This window comes from Camarhynchus parvulus, chromosome 1, assembly GCF_901933205.1.
Source record: "Camarhynchus parvulus chromosome 1, STF_HiC, whole genome shotgun sequence".
Taxonomy (NCBI): Eukaryota; Metazoa; Chordata; class Aves; order Passeriformes; family Thraupidae; genus Camarhynchus; species Camarhynchus parvulus.
The window spans coordinates 60,390,311-60,411,035 of record NC_044571.1 but is presented as its reverse complement, the minus strand read 5'-3'; the positions used below and the strand labels follow the sequence as shown (position 1 = coordinate 60,411,035).

Sequence of the window (20,725 nt, the reverse complement as noted above, 5' to 3'; positions counted from 1 at the left end):
TTTCTCTCTTGGGTTAGTAAAATAAAGGAAAATGAATCTGACCATAAAAGACCAGGCTTCATCTGTCTTTTAGATTAGAAAACCTGTGAAAAAAAGCAAACAAAAAAAGTTCTTTTCATCACATATGATTAACTCCTTCATTTAAAGCCTAGGTCCACTCACAACCTGTGCTGCTTTGACCTCAGAGACTGTAGTAATAGGAAAGCAACCTTTGTGAGTGCAAAGATGAGGAGAAGAGAGAGGCAGGGTCACAGCAGACTCCTCTAACACAGATTTGCTCACAGAGCAAGGGAGCAAGTGGTGTGCATTTCTAGCACTACCTCTGCCTGCCTTTTGTACAAGCCAAGATTTGTGTGTAAAGCTCATATTGCTTCTTGGACCAACTCATGTAGCTAGAAAAATATGCACCAGCCCTCGCTTTGTCTGAGGCAACCAGGAGACTGAAACTTTAATTATAGCAGACAGTAAAAAGGTGAAAATCAAAGGAAGGAGTAGTTTTTTGCAGTACACTATAATTTTCCCCACTTTATTAATCTTTTTATCTGACATAGGCTTAGCTATCTATTCCTTTACAGAATAATCACAGTCACCACTTTACTTTTAATATTCCCTTTATTTTACAGGTGCCAACCAGGTTTTTGTCTACCTATTTGTACTTCTCTTAGTGCTCCCTATTTGTACTTCTCTTGGAAGTTTGCTGCTTCTCAGACCTGAGCATGGACTTATCTTTTTTTTTCCTGACTATACTGACCCATAAGCCTTGTCCTGCTTTTGCTTTCAGACCATTAGAGCTACAGCAATATTATTACAAATGTGTGACATTATCTTTGTAGTAGCCCTCCAAATCCACACCCACAGGATAATGGTCAATTTATGACTGTAAGGAAAAGATCCCCTGTGTAAAAGGCATAGTCATCTTCTAAGGGCAAAGCAACAATTTGAGCTAGATTTTATACACAGAAGACTTCTTTATTTCTTTATTCTTGCCCTATGCCTCTTAGCCATTAATCTCTCCTATGGAAACTTGTCAAATACTTTTGGAAATTGAAACAAATATGCTACTTCCATTCTTATTTTTCGTATCATTTATAAACACAGTGTCTTTAAAAAAGCCCCAGTTTCTCTTCCCATGCTCTGTATCTTCTAAATCCCTTTTGCCTCATTCAAAATGGACCGCTGTTCCATTTCAGTCTGACACATTTTTCATCTTGTCCCTTTTGTAACAGTTTTCTAGTCAATGGCTTTTGTGAAATTTTCATGTGGTGAAGCTCTTCAGTGTTTTAAACATGTCTGAAAATCTCATCCTTGTCAGTAAATGTCTTGGCTGTTGCCTGTATGCAGAACCACTCAAGAATATAACAATGTCCTTTCTAACAGGGCTTAACCAAAATGAGACTAAGTTGCTTCTCTAGTTCCCAGTAATTTTTCCACCAAGTCTGAATTTGAGATTTAATTCCTTTTTGTTGATGGTGTTTAATAAGGTGGTTTCTTCATAGTACATGGTTCTGCCTCCTGTTACTGGGTGCACAAAAGGAATGACAAATGAAAGGCCCATGATGGCAGTAGATTTCTGCCATAGCTTTTGAAAAGAGATAAAAATCTCCTTCAGGGGATGCAGAAATTGCTGCAGGTGGGACAAATCACTCTGCAAAATCCTCCAGCTTTTCCATATGAGGAGATTAAAGGCTCCTGTCTGAGATGCTGTGGTTAGATGTTGTGGTGTGGGTGATATGAATCTTCCTGAATCTATAGAGAGGGGCCAGATTGGTGTTATCTTCATTTCATCTGAAAGTGATTTCTACAATAAAGCTGCTGCTTTTTTTCTCAGGGAACAAAGAAATCCCTCACAAAAAACCTCATCATTCCCTGATATTAGATTAGACCCAAGATGAAAGTAGATTTTTGCTTCAGAACTAGAATTGAATTACAGAAAGGGTTCCTGGATTGTGTCATCTCTGAGTTGTCATGTTGTTGCAGAACAGGGGAAGACAGAGAGAAAAAATCAATTTTCCTGGGATCAGCCTTGCTTTGTTGAGTTTAGATTATATCAGCCTTTAAATTAGGAATGTTGCTGTGGCATTTATGCCCTTGCAAGCTGCTGTGTTCATGGAAAACTGTAGAAACTGGGCTGAGAAACAGACAGAGGTGGGCAGAGGGCAGGAGAGGTTCCTCTCTTTCCCAAGGATTCCTGCTGGACCTGTGTGACGAAGCCAGGGGGAATAGATACAGGTGTGTGGAAGAAAACTGGGCTACCAAATCCAAGCCACAGTGGCTGCTGAGAAGTTGTCTTGGAAGCCCATGAGCTTACTTTGAAGGGCTGTCATGAGAGACAGACCTGCACTTGCCTGCGCAGCATGTAGGTAGCAACTTTCTGGTTTTGAAGCTGGTATTTTGTATATTTTGTTAATTAAAAAGTTGAAAGTGATTGCACATTACATGTTGGCAATGTTGTAGAATGAATGTTTTGTGAGCATAGATAAGCTGAATGTGACTTTAGACATACGCTCTGATGCCACTTCTCCACTAATTACATTTACAATTTAGAGCTGTCTGTAAGGTAGAAGAGCCTACTGTGCTGATATTCACTGACAGAAAAAGTTTTCAAATCACCTTACCAGCCAGATGTTCTAAATGAGAATTTGACAGTTGGTCCATAAATCAAGTCAAGCATTTCATCATTGTTCTCTTAGGTGCCTCTTGCATTCAAGCCTGTTTAGCTAAACACATACATTTACTTAAGATGAACTGTAAAAATGACATCTGGAGATCTTTTCTCTGAAAGAAAATGCCAAAGGGTCTTACACAAGGATCAAGCACATTTTATAAACTGTGGCTGGGATTTTGGAATTCAAGCTGAATAAATGTGCTTTCAGCTTTTGAGGGGATCAAGGGCCAGTATTATTTAAATGTTCTTTTTACTTTCATAGCACTCTGCAGGGAATGTGCTCTCACCAAAGAGTTCTTACATTTCTTATTCCATAATGAGTTTCTGTTTTCATGCTTGCCACCTGGGACCCTGACACAGTCCTGGCAGTAGCAGTGTAGTCACACTGGTGGAGCTGGATGTGAAGTGCAGTCCAAAATATTTATTTTAGAGTATACTGCTTTGCAGTAGATTGCCATCAAAGGAGAATCCCAGATAAGAAGTTGATGGGTGGTTTACCTTTTTATCTTTACTCGCATCAGCCATCTCTTTTTCATCCCTCCCCCCCCTTTTTTTTTCTGAGATCTATGAGTTTCTTTTTCTCCTGAAGAGGCTTTTTTTTCCCCTTACCTTTGTTTTTTTCTTAGAAAAATCATTCTAATAAATTGTGGTTTTCTGACCTTCAGAATCAGTGTTACCATGCATTTTAGCTTTGCTGAGTATCAGTTTGGTCACTTTGCTTTTTCACATTCAGTTCACAATATGACAGGGAATTCTGCTGAAATTTAACAAGCCCTAGGGAAAAAGAATCAGTCAAGTGCAGTCAGATTTATAAAGTGGCAGATAAAGTGGGAAGGGTTTTCCATTACTTCTGCCACATTGGGTGTTTTTTTGATGGATGGGCTATGTCTCATCCATCAAATGTGATGAGACAATGGATTTGGAATGACGTCAGCTCATGTTTGGAGGGGTACCGTGACCATGACTGTTCCTGATAACATAAGACCTGTAATCTGGATTTGTTGGAAGAAGTGGAGGCAAAATTATTACACATGAATTCCTGGCCTAGTACCATAGTTATTTTGTGATTTAGTTCTCAGGACCACAACTTGTTTCATAATGTGAGACTGGCATTTAATCTGAGAAACCTGACTGTTTTGAGAATTATACAAGGCAGCATGGAGCTGTTTAATGTTTAAGTGACAACAAAACATAAAGATGTTGGCCATAATTCTATCTGAAGTAGTATACTTTCCTGTGAAGCTCAGACAAGTATGTTCTTGATTTAAATATCTGGAACTACAGTACATGGTGTGAAACATAAATCCTCTCAGTGCTGGAACCCAGAGACCAAAGGAGCCAGTTAAAAACCTCTCTGAACAGCAAATTTACTGGCTGAGTTAAAAGTCCTTACACTAGGCTTAGAAAGGGCCTTTCTTAGCCTTGTCCTTCTGTCCCATTTCACTAGTACAAATAAGCTATAAATCTGCCTAAAATGTCAAAGGCCAAAAATTCACTGGCGTGGCAAAGGTGGTTAAGAGCTGGCATTGCGCAGAGCAGAGCACGGGGCCATGGCCCAGGAGCAGCCTTTGTGAAGTACCACAGCCCCACAAAGCTGTCCTGTGGCCCCTTCAGCACAAGGCAAAGGACAAAGCAGTCACTGGCAGTCCCAAGTGCTAAAATCCTCTTCTCTAGGCTCCCCTGAATACAGCTGTAGTACAGCCAAGAACATAACCCACAGAGCTAATCAGTTCAGCTGGTGTGAAAATACCCAAGAAAATCTACTGGCTCAACCAGCCAAACCACATGGGCTGCCTACAGAATTTAAGCCATGCAACCCATGCCAACCAAGCTGATGGTGTGGCCAGTCACTGTCCCTTCTCTCCTCCTTCACCACTATCTCCCTATGTGCCCTTTGCTGGGCCCATTTTAGAACAACAGGGAGAGCTGAGCCTCTTCTGATGGAGAGGAGGGCAAGGGAGGGTGGGTGATATCATCAGCTCTGACACTTTCTCTCTTTCACCCTGGAGTAGATGCAAAATGCTGCCATCATCTGCCTGGCCCTCACTTACTGCTTTAAAAGCTGTTTTCTGCCTCCCTGGTAAAACTGGGGTTAGGTGGGGAGCTAAGAGCTGGTTCAGAGTGGACTAGGATGCATCCTGGTTATGATGTATCTGCTGTAGTTTGAAAAGTTGGTGTCTCTTCAAAGCTCCTGCAGAGTGGATATGTTTCAAGTGAAAGGGTCAGCGAGCAAACAAAGCTAAACTTTCAGAACTTTGCAAAACTCTCCTGGAATTGGCATGAAAGATATTTTTTCCCATAAATGAATAGAGAGACAAGAATAGCAAGACTTGGGGGAAATTCTTCTTGCTGGCATTGTTGTTTTCTGTGTTCTGTTGCTGGAAAAATGACAGGCAGAACGTATGAGGTAAGACCCAATTAGCTGCTCCAGACCTGACAGGCTTTTAGGCTGCTCAGACAATCTTCTGATTTAACCACTATGATCTTAGCAAGTGTCACAAGGTTAGATTTGTCCTCACCAGCTAAGCTGGAAACCTCACAGACTGAAGGCAAAGAAAGTCGAAGGCAACTTTAGGTTTCAAGTTATAAAAAGCTGAAACAAATCATTTCAAGTGTTAACAATAGCTAGACCTTTCTGCTTTAACTCTTTCCTTGCTTGTTGAGCAGAGGCACAAACATAATCCAGGACATTCATGGAAGATGTAATCCTTTGTGATTTCAGCTATTAAAGCCAAAAATAGACCTAGTTTTCAGAGTATGAGCGAATATAATTTTATTCAAAGGCATAATTTGCCTGAATTTCAGGTAGAGTTTAAAGAGAATGGCAAATGTTACTGCTCCAATGCAAAGGCTTTTCAATTCTGAAATATTACATCCTCCCTCAGAAGTCTGGAGGGGCTACAGCTGCTGAGGCACATCAGTTTTTTTTAAATAATGAAATTAAAAAAAAACAAGGACTTTTCTCTGGCTCCATTTGTGCAGCAATTGAATTGTTCAGACTAAAATTTTCCAGAGTATTTCAGCCTCAGGCAGATATTCGATGTGTAAAAATTTCAGTCCAAACTGTTAATGATTGGCAAAGCTAAAAGCAACTGACAACAGGGTGTTGTAATAGGAAGTGTCAGACAATTTTAATAATAGATGACCCTGCCTCCTGTTCCATCACTTTGAACACTTTTATTGTCTAAGGTGTGTGATGTATTTCTCTGTGTGGTTTTTGTCTGCATTTCTTTCTCTTTTTCTCTTTCTTTCTTTCTTTCTTTCTTTCTTTCTTTCTTTCTTTCTTTCTTTCTTTCTTTCTTTCTTTCTTTCTTTCTTTCTTTCTTTCTTTCTTTCTTTCTTTCTTTCTTTCTTTCTTTCTTTCTTTCTTTCTTTCTTTCTTTCTTTCTTTCTTTCTTTCTTTCTTTCTTTCTTTCTTTTCTTTCTTTCTTTCTGATAAGATCTTCATTCAGTTAAGTTTTATGTAACATGGAGTTTCATGGGAATAATTCTTTTTGCAGTTAGGAAGAGTTTACACCTACATGCTCTTCATTTATAATCTCTTCATTTATGTCACTAAATGCTTCTCAGTTTTGTATCATGTAACAGTCCACAGTACCTGTCCACCTCCCCCCTCTATAAAATTCATGAGCTTTGTAATGCTCCTACACAACTGCCTCTTCTCCCCGGTGAGCAATCCAAGGCTTTTTCAGCCGTGGTTCCTCTGAGCTACTTTATAATGTTCCTGATGATACTCATTGTCCTGTTTTTGCTGTGCTTTTATGTTCCTTGGAGAAGATGGAGTGAGTAACACAGAGCATGGCATGTCAGGTGAGAGTCTGGGTTTTCTAAAAGGCTTGCAGTAATTTTCCCATACCTATTTTTCTTACCCCTTATGCGGGCTCATCTTTAATTGGCTTCCCTGACCCCTTCAATGCACAGTGCCACACTGCCAGGTGTTTACTGCATGAGCCATTCAGCCTGTCCTCTGCAAAGAGACTCATTTAGCACTGCCATCCTTATGCTCTCCTTTCTTCCTTGTCTTTGTTCCTCTAAAATCCCTTTTATATATAAATATGTATTTTTTCAGGGAATTAGCCCTATGTCTGTTGGATGTTTTGCTGTAATATTAATATCTCTCTTTTCAATACAATTATTTACATTACTTGAAATCACACCACTCAGGTGGAAAGTGTTTGTTAGTTCCTGTTCTTGAATTTCCATCTCTTTGGCCAGCTTCTGACCTGTATCAACATGACAAGACCTTGTCTCTCACCTTATGCCTGCACAGTTTCTTTGACAAAGATTTTGACAAAGATTTTCTTTGACAAAGACTTTGGCAAAGATTTTTTTTCAGTCTTAAATAATTACCCACTATTTATTGAGCATTGCTCAATTATGCTGCATTTATTGTACACAGAATTTCAAATACAACTACACCTTTATCCCCAACACATTTGCATGCTGCACTCGTCTTTATGTTATTTTTATATTAATTCACTACCAGAGATTGTAGTTGTACACCTTGTAAAACAAGACTTAACAAAGCCAGTGAAGGAGGTTTGGGTTGGGGTTTCTTTTTCATATTTGAAAAAATATGCTAAGGATATATTAAGAAAAATACTATCATATATCCTTGAACTGACAACCAACACTCTGCCAATTTTCATCTTGGAACTTACGTTTACAGTTGACTTACAAACCTCTGAAAAAAAAATTTGATAACGCTATTGACAGAACCCTGGCTGTGGAAATGTATAGGGTGGGGCAAAAGAAGCATCTTAATGTAGGTAACATATTCTAGCTCACAATTGTTACAAAGAAATTCATTTTCACTAAAAAATGGGATACAGAATAATTATAATTTGAAGGAAAGTCTGTCTGACATAATTTTGCTTTATTTAAATTTGTAAAAATAATAGATACTTCTTCAAATAATGAACATATCTTCTGTTCTGGGTGTTTGCCTACCTTGCTTGTCATTATTGTTAAAGACTCTCACATGTAGAGATTCTGATGGTAAATTGTAAATACCAAGAAGGGCAATTTCATTTCTGAATGGTGGGGTTGATTGTGTGTGAGTGTGAAATTGCTATACACTTAGTTCACTGCTCTGCAATATTAGCAGCTGAACCTTCAGTGCAGGCTGCCAGAAATTACAGAAGAAATTTTCTAGCAGCAAGAATTTTAAATCACAAGTTTTGCACAAACCACTAACATAATCTAAATTAAAATGTGTTATGCACAGGAGATACAAAACCTGGATTTTTCCTTAATGAATAAAAGTTCAGCTAATTCTATGCACGCCATCTCATTCTGCTTTCTCTAGTATGCTGTTCATTTTTAAAAGTTCCTGATTTCTTTTCAGACAAGATTTTTTCCTGTTAAACTAAGTAATGAAATATGACATTGTAAAAATGTTGCTAAGACTTCTACTTCTTAAAGTGAAATATCACCCTTTTTTCTTTTTTTTTACTCACAAAACCAGACAAAAGCAATGCCTGTATGTTAAGCTGTTTTGGAGGTACAGAGATGCAAGTTCTCTTGGGGAGATTCCTTCTTCCTCCTGTAATAATTTCTCATCTTTTTAGTCCCTTTTTTGATGAAGAACATGCTGAGAGGTTTGTGTCTGTTAGAAAATAAAAGCTACGTCATAATAAATGCCTTGACAAGACATAAGAGCTTTATACAAATGTTTCAAGATGATTTTTTGGTTGTTTTTTCTTTCTGCTTGATTTGGAAGTTTCTTATTTACTCATCTTATTTTTGCCTGTTTTCCAGAGGACTCTAGGCAATGCTGTGATTGAGCTAAGCTAATGGTTGACCAGAGAGCCCCAGCTGTTTTATATTTGGCCTGGTGTTCTCCACATGCTCAGCGCCAGTTTATTATTAGTTGAGGCATCCATTTCCCCTTGCTGTGAGAGGCAGGAGAGATGGAAGGAGTCACTGGGGGCCAGAAGCATTAACCTAGTTCTGTGCACTGCCCTGCACAGGTCCCAGAGCATCTTCAAAGAACCTCAGGGAGATTTCACCCATTCCAGCTGGCTGCCCCTGGGCTATTTGCCAAAATCAAGGTTTATTAGTCTGCACCGTTCCATTGATAATGGCTCCGGTACTGAGGCCCTGGGGAGGGAGGCTACAGAGCAGCTGGCCGTTCTGGCATCTCTAGCTGCTGCTGACCTTCCTTGTACTAGAGAAATGCCCAGATGGTGGAAAGAAGGGTTTTCTGCTCTGAGGGATATACAGAAGGAATGGAGATGAACTGAAAAATGTATTCATAATGTTGTAATTATTGTACTTGTGTTGGAAAACTTTATGGTTGTGACCCAGATGTCAAAACACACAGAAATTTCTGTCTAAGTCTGCTAAAAGGCTGAGGTAACAGCTTTCAGACATATGGACTACCCTTATCTACCTTAGCATGATGCACATTCTCCTGACACTGGTTTAATGTCAAGGCTCTTCTTAACTGGTCAATGGGATAATTACTGTACTCAAATAGATAAAGAGGAATTGCTTTATTATGAAGTTAGGGGCGTCCCATTTGGGATTTCTCTACCAGCCATGGAGAGTACTCCAGTTACCACCATTGCTGGCCATTGGGCCATTGAAGCTGGCTGCCTAAAACAAGCCCTTCAGAGAGCTGAGAGGGCCTTAGAGAGCTGTGCTTAGATCATCAAGATCTACAAACAGTCATTGAATCATTGTATTCACAAATGGAAGGGAATTTGAAACATAGTCCTGAATTGCAATGAATGCATCAGAAAATTTTCAAACACTGTGAAATTTGAGAAGTGGGGAGGTGGCCAAAGGGAGCCTTCACTAAGAGATGTTTCAAAAACTATAATTCTAAATATTTTCAGCTCAAGCCCAATACTACATTCATGAGCTTAGAAGCAATGATAACCTGTGGAAGTTTATAGTATTTCTTTATTTAATATTTTTCACTTATTTATTTGTGTTTGAGAACATGGGTAAAATCATAGGTTTAACAATGAAAAAGATAAAAAACCCCTCTCCTGTTTGATAAGCAACATACTCTGTTTTTGTCTAGCAGACTTTATTACCTTCCCTTCTGGCAGGTCTCTAGCTAAAAACTGAGGGTGTTGCAAATCATTCAAAGATGAGGGTGTTGTGGATTATGCAGAGCTTCAGAAAGGAGGTTGACTGAGAATTGTTAATAAATTCCATGGTCTTTTTTGCCCTTCTTCCTCTTTTGAATGCAGAAGTACTTTGGACAGTAGTTTCCATTCGCTTGGTTTGTACAACTTTCATCCCATCCTCAACACAAAGTGCTTGGTCTTGGGTCTGATTTTGCATCCTCTGCCATCTCTGTCTTTGTGCAAGCTCCCTTGTCACCATAGATCACTCTTCCTCCCCACATGGCTCCCCAGTGCTGAGGCCATACCTGGCTGTGACCCCTGTGAATTCCCAAATCCTTCTGGTCTGAAGGGACCCATGCTGCCCATGGCCCGAGCCAGCCCTTAGCTACCGTACCTGCTTAAGGGAGGTAAAAGAATGTAAAGTAAGGCACCTGCTTATGTAAAGATAAATGGTTTCTCATGTTCCTGAAGAGCTGTAGTCACCAACACTCTATGTTTGCAGTGAGACCTAAGCACGTAGGAGTGTTTTCAGGTTGCTGAGGTGCTAGGTGGCTTTTTATAGCAAAAATCCAGCCAAAATAGCTTCGTCATAGTGCATTGGAGTTTAATTAAGATAGCTATTTCTACAGACACTCAGGAGCATTACTTGCTGCTCTCAACTCTGGATTCTTTTCGGATCATGTTTTATGTAGCATAGTATTCTCAAGATAGGATTCTTGGTTAATTCTTAACCAATAAACAGTTTATTAATTCACCAAGTACCACTCTATTACTTACTCAACAGTTAGCTAATCAAATTTAAATCCAACATGTATTCTGCTCATGCACAGAGCATTCAAATATTGTCCTACAAGTTACTGCCATAAACTGTATGGAGGTCAAACAGTTCTAGTGGAGGATAATGCAAAATATCAAGATTCCTTACTACATTCATATACAGACAGCAAATCTTTACTATATCTAGTATACTTAACCTTCTTCTAGTACTCAGGGTGTTAAAGATACTGTAGATTTAAGAGTTTTGACACCATTATTTAAATGATTTAGCATAAAAGAGACTAGGAAAATAGTAGCAGGAATAATAATTTAAAATTGTAGCTTAAATCTCTATTTTGGCTGTTTGCTCAGATTTTTAAAAGAGAAGCATGCATGTAGAATAACTTGGTTAAAAGTTTGAAATATCGTAGTCAGGATTTTCCAGCTGATTTCACAGGAAACTTTCTGTCATCTCTTGTAATGACACCAAAAGAAATACGTCCCATGCAATAAAGCTCATTGGTATATTCATCCAAAAAATAAACCTGGAGGAGGCACAAAACTTCCTCTGCTTTAGAAAGCCCCTGAACAGCAGAGTGAGAGTTGGAAGTTGGGAGAAAATTATATGGAAGTGTCACTTCAGAATCGTTCTGTTCTGGTACTGAACAGATTCAGGGATTTGCTGTTGGAGGCAGGTGTCTGAACTAGAGGGCTGGAAGGACTGTTCAGTCTGTCAGAGCACAGTTTTTTGTTGTGTTTCTGCAAGAACTTGACTGTGCAGCTGATACACCTTTCTGGGTTGTACAGCTTCTTTCCAGTTTTGGCAAGGCTGTTGTTACTCCCGTGACCCTGGAAATGCAAGGAGAGTGTTTGTATGCATTCCACAGATTCGAGAATCCACACAGTAACTCCAGCTTAATAGCCAGAACTTCTTTCATGATTCATGAGAAAAATGAGTCCCTTTTATTTTCATTTGGAAAATATCCAATGGAATGTCCGAATTTCTTTTTTTTTTTCACCCATTTTCTCTGAGGTCAGATTAATAACCAGAAGATGGTATTTTACCATCTTTTACACACTGAAAGCTTTTTATGTTTCGTTTATTATTAGGATCATATTTCAGTATTAACATAGCTTGGGAATTGAAATTTTTCCTATTTCTCCAATTTCTTTTCAGTATTCATTTACATCTTAGGAGCTTGTATCTTCCAATAAACTTTTTTTTTTCTTTTTGTGCCTGTACAATTCCTCTCAAATTTCTGGAATACAGCACTTTCCTAGACATCAAGCAAGAAAAAAAAATCCATTAACAGTTCCTAGGCTGTGTAATCATGTTTTATTTATTTCTTTTCTCATCTTCTAGGACTTTGAAGTGAAAGGTGATCTTGTTTTCAAGGAACATGGTGACATTTTATTTTAGGAAGAGGTTCATTTGGCAAACAGACTGAACAGCGTCCATTGGAGCCTAGAGAGGCTACTTAGTTTGGCTGAGGCTAACCTTACTAAATAGCCCATTGCAATGAGCATAAAATTGAAGAAATTGAGGGAAAAAATCTCAGAACAGGGGAGGATTGTCCTAAGCAGCAAATAGTGAGCACACAAAGACTTTTGAAAGTCAGGAAATAGCAGCTGTGCACATTTTACAGCATGTAGACAATGTATTACATTGCATCTTGCATATTGGCCAGCCCCATATTTTTGCAGCTCAGGAGCCATTAACTGGGGACCAGGTGGCACTGTGCACAATTTGCATTTTTGTTATTTTCTTCACAATGGACTTGTGACTGACCTCAAGCAATGAAGTGATTTATTGGTGAAAATGTGGAAGAAGCCCATTATTCCTATTCTGTGGAAAGGTTCTGAAGCAGCAGACTTTGGGAAGGTCAGTACTCTGGATGTTGCGAGGTGCTATAAACTCATGAATCCTTCAAAATCCTGGCACGGGTCAAAAGAGCCTGTGGATAAGGTATGGACAGAGACAGTCCAGACAATATTGTTGTCTTTTCCTCTTTCCCTCTCCTTCATCTCTTTCCCTGCATTTATTTTGATTTTTCTCTTCACATTTTCCCTTCTTTGCTGTTTTTCTGTTTTCTACCATTTCAATTTTCATCCCCACATGTTTCTGCTGCAATAGCAATAGGGTTTTCCACATGGAAGAGGAGCTGATTGTGGATGGAGACTAAGATTAGTCACTTTTTTCTGGCTTAGCTTCTTACACATGCAGCTGTCAGGCATTACAAACTGACAAGCCATCATCAGATTCCCTCAACATTAAGCCCTGAGTTTTCCAGATCACTCTAGGGCTTGTCTGTCAGGTATTTTTTTGCAGACATGTTCTAAGATGAAATTAAATAGATTTACCATGGACAGGTAGTGCCTGAAACCCCTCTGAGGTAAAAATGGCACTGGTGGCTATCCACAAGCAGAAACAGTATTAGAAATAACAATAACATTGTAGATTTCTTAACACGACAGGGTTGAAATTGCATCTTTGGAAGAGAGTGGCATCCATTGTGGTAACGCTTTGTTGTATTATTATTATTTGTTATTCTCTCCTATTATTTGCATGGCATTAGAAGCTCTAAACAAGATTGAGGTCCTGTTGTGCCAAGCGCTGCAGCAATAAAGGATGAACCAGGATTCACCCCGTGATTTGCTTGTGAAAAGAGAAGGTGGTTTTCTTTAATTTAGTCTTTGTCATGTATATTGCTCTAAATATAGTGTTTGTCAAGTGATTTTTGTGGGCAGGGATCAAGAGGAGTACAGATTTGCTTTTAGTGTTTTCAGCTACAGCATAACTAGCTCTGAAGAACAGCATCTAAAGTTTTGGGATTGTCTGCTGTAAACTATTCTTCTGTGCAGACACTGTTCTTTCTTCAAAAAAGCAAGTACAATAATACAGCCCTAAAGCTTTGTCAGTGATACATGTCTCATAGATCCAATTTTCAAGTGGCAAGTGTTTTGATGATGCTACAAGGGCTTTGTTTATGAAGTGGGTCTGGCAGACACTGTAGAGTTCACATAAATTATAACTTCATTGATTATTAATGAAAAACATTCATCTGGATTCCCCCTCACCCTCTGTTTTGTCAAAACTCCCTTAGAGACTTGCATTTGCTACAGACCAGGCTCTGTTTCACAGAATGTAGCTCTTGCTGAGTGGTGTTAACAGGGATCCCCTGGCCAACTGAGGAAGCCAGAGGTCAAGAAGCTGATTTCTTGGCCCTTCTCAACTCACTCCTTTCCACTCCTCCAAACACACACCTTCACATGTGCACACACACACACACACACAAACACAACCACAAACAGAAACATTGATCCTGCACCCCTTACTCCTGTTCCTGCAGGAGTCCTGTGCTCATGTGGTCCTTCCTTGGTTGTGTTCCTGCAGCATCTCTGTAAAGGCATCTGCCCACGTCTTCAGCACTCAGTTCTTCAACAACTAAGGACTAGAAGAGCACCTACAAAGACATCTCTGTCCTTGCACTTAACCTGCTCATGATTTTAAAAGGGGCCAAAATCAGAGGCTCCGTATCCATATTCCTTTGCAGCAGTTCCACAGAGACAAAGGTCACTTTGTCAAACACATGGCAAACTATAAAAGCAGAAATTAAATCTGGAATCTTGTGGATAAGTTAAATAAGGGATTCATGATTTCTCAGGATGGAAGATCTAGAAGGTGCACCTGGAACTGCCAAATACCTTGTTTCAGCAAAGAAAAGGAAGCACAATTCCCCAACTCAGTTGCTGTTCACTAGCACACTGTGAAAGCCACAGATACAAAGCTGTTCCAATGGATTCAAAATATAGGTAGGTACATAGCAGGATTTAGTAAAAAGGTATAAATCATGTGCCTGCTAGAAAGCATTGTTCAGTTATGACCTCCTCACTGAAAATATGTAAGCACTTGGTGTACATTAGCTAAGAATATTTTGGTCTTTGCCTCCTTATTTCTTATTCTGGTGCCCCAGGCTTCTGCTACTGGCCACAGTCAGACGGTCCTTGCTCTAAGACAGGATGATAATGGCTAAACTGGTCAAATGGAGGAGCTGTCAGATGTTTTTACCCCACCTTTGTTTATTACTATGTGCCTAGAAGTTTACCAGACAATCCAGCATCTGTTTTAGAGACAGACAAGTCTAAACTGGTCAAGGAAATGTATTCAAAGATGCTGATGAGAGAAGCCTTAAATATTGACCAAACGAGTCACGTCCACCAAAAGCTTTGTGAAACCCAGAAGATGTTAGGAATTGAGGGAAAACAGTGATCCAGCCTTGATCTCTGGCTGGCAGCTGAATATTCATTCTTAATTGCTCCTAGGGAAAAGATTAGATTGTGATGATAATAAAGGCACTGGCAGACTGCTGAGTTTTGAGGGAGAATTTTAGATAAAAATACAAGTTTTTAGAGTAACTCTTCCTTACTCTAAAAAGGCACTTTCTTTATTTCAAATAAAAAAATAGGAACCATTTATTTTCTAGTGTCAGTTTATATGTTTATGTACACATATATGTATGTATGTATGTATATATGTATTTGTTATTAGGGAAGCAGATTGTCTGTTAGATGTGCTCTTTTTCAGGAAAATTTTAATTTCAACTTTTAGAAATCAATTCAATATTCAGTCTCAAAATACTCAGCAATGATGTTTCTGAAGTGCACAATCAAATATCTGGTCTCCAGATCTTTTTTTTTTCCTCCACAGAAAACAAACTTTGAGAAGCATCTTAATACATTTACTGCCAGCTTCTGCCAGGATTGTCCTAGTGCTTTCAGTTCATGTTGGCATTCCCTAGCAGAAAACAGACTATTTTTGTAGGTGTAAAATTATCACTCCCAGGCCATGGGAACCATTTCAGCATTTATTATTTTTATTAGTTGCTTTGTGCTCAGATCATTGTTTTTGTTGCTCACCCTTTCTCTGTGTGTTTGACCAGGATGTCTGAGCCACATGGCTGATGATGTGTCCATGGTGGAAACCTTCCATGTTTGTGCTCACAAACCCCTGTTTGGTGGATGTTCTTGTGCATCCAACAGAAATACACCTTGGCAGCTGTCATGAAACTCCACAGAAACAATTGGCAGTTGCAGGCAAAAACAGAAAAGAAAAGAAAAAACACACCCAAGGGCTAATATTATGAATCGTAGAGGGGACTATACCCTTAAAAAGTGATTTTGAGCAGATCAATGCCTTGTGGCAGGGGCTGGTGGAAATGTGGTGGTAACTTAGTATTGGCAATGGAGTGCAATACCCAAAAGCAGAGCTGGCAGGAATAAAAATCCTTGTTACCTGAGCACAGCAATAATGTGGCAAAAACATAAGGTGATTCAGACAGTAACCATTGCCAAAGAAGGAAAGGAGGATGGCTCTACAAGATTGTGTGGCAATTTTTATGGAAAACAAAGTTGTTCCTGCCCTTCCAAAATGGACCCTAATAAAAGCAATTGTTTTACACTACTTACTGTGTTAGAATCTAGTTTTCATCAAAGGAATTTTATTGTTCTTCTGTTTTTTTTCAGATTCAGAGATTTCCTGTGAATTGTTTTGTTCTTTTATTCCCCTTGAAAGAAAAAGAAGCTTTAAAAACTACTCCATGTATTCAAGGTTTTTCTTATTGTCTCTCTGACTGCCAATTCCAAATATTTGCTTTCCAGAGGTTTTTATTGTTCACCACCATGCCAATTTCTTATCAGATGAAACAGGAATTTAGCTTGCTTTGCCAAATTTAGGCCTCTCCATTTCAAAATATTCTCTCTTCAAAATATTGATGTTAATACTTTTATTTTCCTATACAAATGTGTGAATGTTCAAGCCTTTTGCACAGTATCCACATGTGCTTTTCCATTCTTGAAGTTCTTTATGATCTCTGTTTACTTTCCATTTTAATGATTTCATTTATTAATTCTTTATTAACATTTTTAAATGAAAATTTTGTCTCTTCTTCTAGATTGTTTTTATAATTTATAAACCCTTATCTAACTGCATAAATATAAATAGATCCCTTTAAAAAATGCCATGATTACTAAAAACATAAATATTGCTTTTTTAAATCTTCAGGTGCATTGCTTATAAATGTAATATATCCTTTGGTTTGGTGTAACATATTAAAGTCTACAGTATCTTAATAATCATATCTTTAAGGGGATCTGTTAAAAAAAATCATACGTGGGCAGGACTGATTCCTATTTTTTGAAATCCTTGCATAACTGTTATCATTTTCTTTCATGCTGAAGACCAACAATCTCACCAGTTAGTTCAACAGGAGTTGCCTCCAGTGCTAAGTTTGGTGTCCTGGCCCTGCTCCAGATAGGCATTTTGCCAGGACGTGGAGCAGACTGCAGTGGTGGTGCTGATGGATGATCATCCCTTGTTTCTAGACAAGAGCTATATATCCAACTTCTATTATTGCACCACTCAATAGCATTAATATAGTTAAACTTGGGATTCTTCTAGATCCTATCACAGATGTGGCAAATTTATTGACTTTATTTTCCGGTGACTTTATCATTCTTTTTTTCTCTGCACCTCAGAGTCCAGACCAGTATTTCCTCAGGCCACCCCATCTATAGTGTCTTGTCACAGTTTGTCAGCAATATCCAGGTGGCATGCATCAGCTTCTCTGGAGATGCAAGCACCACTAGTCTCTTCTGGTTTCCAAACAAGAGCTTCACTCTTTAGAAATCCATCTGGATTTTCCATCACTGCTGTGCATAATAATAGTTTTTAGTTTTCAGAGAATGATTTTCTTTTCCGGGATGTTTGAGAGTTGGTGCCTATTCATCCTCTCAGTGCTCATGCTATGGATGAAAGCATTTCATTCTCAGTTTAACACACTGGGAAAATGAAGCAACTGATTCAAGAGGACAGAGAATTTAAACCTGGTCAGGGTTAATATCTGTTCGTGCCTTCAGTAGTCTTGCTATTGACCTTAGCAGGGCTTGGATTAGTGCCTGCAAGATGTGGAATTAGATTTCAAGAATTATTGACTGAGTCCTCTTCAGTATACCTCAGCACAATCAACTTCTGAAGGCACAGAGTCCCAGCACTCCTAGAAGGAAGAACACTTCCATGAGTGTTGGACTGGACCCCAGCTCTTTGCTCTTGCTCCTGTAGATTGATTCTAGTTGTAAAAGAAACTGATGACAAAGCCATGTACTTATTTAACACAGGCAAAGTTGCTTACAAAGTCACATCTACTTGGATGTGCCAGGAATTAGTGGCAAATAATTTTCTTCTGCTTAGTTCACAAACCTATTCTGATTAGAATGCAGCCTAAAAGCTCTCCTCCCCATGCCCAGATTCGCAGTGTTTGTGGACATGAGCTTCCCTGTGGCCATCTCCCTTAGATTTGTTTTTCTCTGTGTCTGCAACACTGCCAAAGGAAAATTAGAGAGCTGTACCTTATTGAAACCTGCCGTCTTTGCTCTGGGTGAGAACATGTGCCTGTGGTTTGGGCAGAGTTTGCTGTTATGTCATGTCACTAGCCCTGGAGAAAAGCTGAAATGTATCTGGTGGATGTCTTAAGGACAGAACAGCGAAAGCTAAATACACCTTGTGGTAGCACTTGACAGATGATGACCTTTTTCCTTGGCTGTGACATGGGGCCTGAAAGGTACTTATGGGACAGGGAGAACTTGGCCTTCTGTCCATCATCTTGTGCCTGTGCTTCAGAATGCTGCAGCTCTAGTGTGGATATTGGATTCAATATGAAATTTCATATCTGGCTGAGACTGTAGCAGACCCTACACTTGTCCATAGGGATGGACAAAATGCCTCATTTGGTATCTCCTGATGCAAGGGGAGGACTGGTATGGTGCAGTGTGCTAGCATGGTGTGCTACCGTGGTGACCTGCTTTGCATGCCACTGAGCTCTGTAGGATGTTTTAGCAGGGAGTAACAAAGATGGAGGTCCACCCACAGCCAGAGAGTGCTGCACAGGGTGGTCTTCTGTGACTGTCAGAAGCTTGGTTTGTAAAACTGAGATTAAGATTATTAGCATAGCCTAAGGACTCCTTTGAATTATGTGTTGCCCTTTCACCTCTAACTTAATTTCCCAGCATTCACCATGAATATTTAATATATGGCCTCCACTGCATCTTGCAGAATAAACGACAGCCTCCAAGTTTCAAAGCTAAATCTGAAAAGCAATGCATATACATCGATACTGGGAAAAAAAAGCATCACACCCAGAGCAAATCCTTTTTCAAAACCCACTTATTAAAAAAGTAATGTAATATCATGACTTTTCATTAATACTAGTCTTCACTAAGCCTAAAGCAAATCCTTGCTTACTGTGCACTTGCTATGCTTGTTGTACAGGACTGCCTGAAGGTGGTGAAGGCTCACAGTCAGTGCGTGAAGAACAGGGAGCGTGCGGCTGAGACAGATATGAGCTCCTTTAGAGTAGTTCTCAGTTCTCAGTTGTCCTTCCTGGAGAATATGATTATAGATGTTTCACAGGAATAATAATGCTAATTTTCAGCCTCCACGGAGCGTTTTACACCTGCAAAGTGCTATAAAAATGTGAGCTAATACTCGCCAGTAAGTGAGTATTGCTGTGCCTATTTTGTAGATGCAGATATGAAGATACAGAAAGGTCAGAGGCCTGACCCAGGGCCACATAGCTTCTCAGCAGCAGATTTAGGATGAAGAAACTGGTGTCTCTCTGGTCACGTTTCATTAATCATGCTGCCTTTTCAAAATTAGCTCAAAGCTCATATATACACACACAAACACATATATATATATGTATGTATGTATGTATGTATGTATGTATGTATGTAAGCGAACAATGCTTGAGAAGGAGTTATTTCCCTGTTCCCTCTTTGCTTCTTCAAAATAAACAAGCTCCTGAGCTACCAAACCCCATGTTTACACGTATCATTAAATACTTTCCAGTTGCTAGCCAGAAAACTCAGCAGAAAATCTGTAGAACACCAAAGTAACTCTCTTCTTTTAAATAATTGATGATGCCAAATAGCAGCAGTGTTATGCCAACAAAGAGATCGGTCTCTCAAAATATTTTATTCATTTTGCCTCAAGAAACCCAAAGCCTTGTTTTTAGCGAAAGTGAATTTCAGAAGTTGGCTCTCGGTTCCTCTGAAACATCTGCTTATTACAATTCTTGGTGTTAAAGCACTGGTGCTCCCCGGTAAATCTTTCAGCTTTAAGTAATACGTATGGAAGTCTTGGCAAGGAGATCAGGAAGGAGAAAGAGAAATGCTTGCCAAATATTCATCTTACTTTATGAGGCTGTAGTGGTGTATGTTAATAGTACATGTGTTGAGGTGAATCTACTAATCCGATTAAATAACAGGACAAGAAGGAATTAATTCCAAGGTTCAAAAAGACTCCATTCTCTGCAGCTGTAAATTTATATTCCTGGGTAAAATGGTTAGAAGTCTTGGCTAACTAGACATCTATAAAGCAGCCAGAAATGGATCTTTCTCCTGTATTGTTTGTAAATCAAGGTCACTTATGTGAGAAGGCTATGTTATAATAAATCTGTCTGACAATTAGTTGGAGAGGACATATCAATGTTAAATTATATTCTTTTTATGCTTTCGGCAGAAAGCAATGTAAACACCACAGTAGCATTATGAAAAGAAAATTGCATTCCAGATAATAACAGATATTCATGGTGCATGGTTTTACACATTAATGTGCTACATTTTACTCAGTCATGTTAATATTTTAGATTATGTAACATTCCCTTCTTTATGCGTAGTTTATTTTTTTCACTGAGAATGCAGCTCACTCCTCCTCATCCCCCTCCCCCTCTTCCTTTCCCTTTCTCTCTTCTTCTCCCTCTCTTCTCCCTATTTCTCTGCCTTTTCCATTTTTCAATTTTTCCATTTTTCTTTTTCCCCTTGTCCTAATTCTCACAGTGATGCTTGTGAAACAAACAAGAACAATGGACTTAGAGGGAAAGTGTCCATACAAGAAAATTTTAACCGGTAGTTTCAAGATTTATAAGCCAGGATTTTATGTTCTATGCTTACAGATTCAATCTGTGTACCAGGCTTTGATCCGAGCCTTAGCATGATGACTGGAATCACTCCAATTAACCCAATGATACCAGGCATGGGATTAGTGCCGCCACCACCACCAACAGATGTGCCTGTAGTCAAAGAAATAATTCACTGCAAAAGCTGCACACTCTTTCCTCCAAACCCAAGTAAGTGCATCTGAAGAAAGAATGTTACTTTCCTAAATACA

General features: G+C 39.1%; 1 protein-coding gene across 9 annotated transcripts in view; it reads left to right on the top strand.

Moving 5' to 3' along the window:
- ENOX1 (ecto-NOX disulfide-thiol exchanger 1) overlaps positions 1-20,725 on the top strand; it is a 362,160-nt gene that overhangs the window by 238,719 nt on the left and 102,716 nt on the right. For all 9 annotated transcript variants that reach the window (XM_030971239.1, XM_030971057.1, XM_030971146.1 and 6 more), the window contains one exon: positions 20,511-20,684. In XM_030971239.1, coding sequence (XP_030827099.1) covers positions 20,511-20,684 — 174 coding nt within the window. The remainder of the gene's footprint in view (positions 1-20,510; positions 20,685-20,725) is intronic.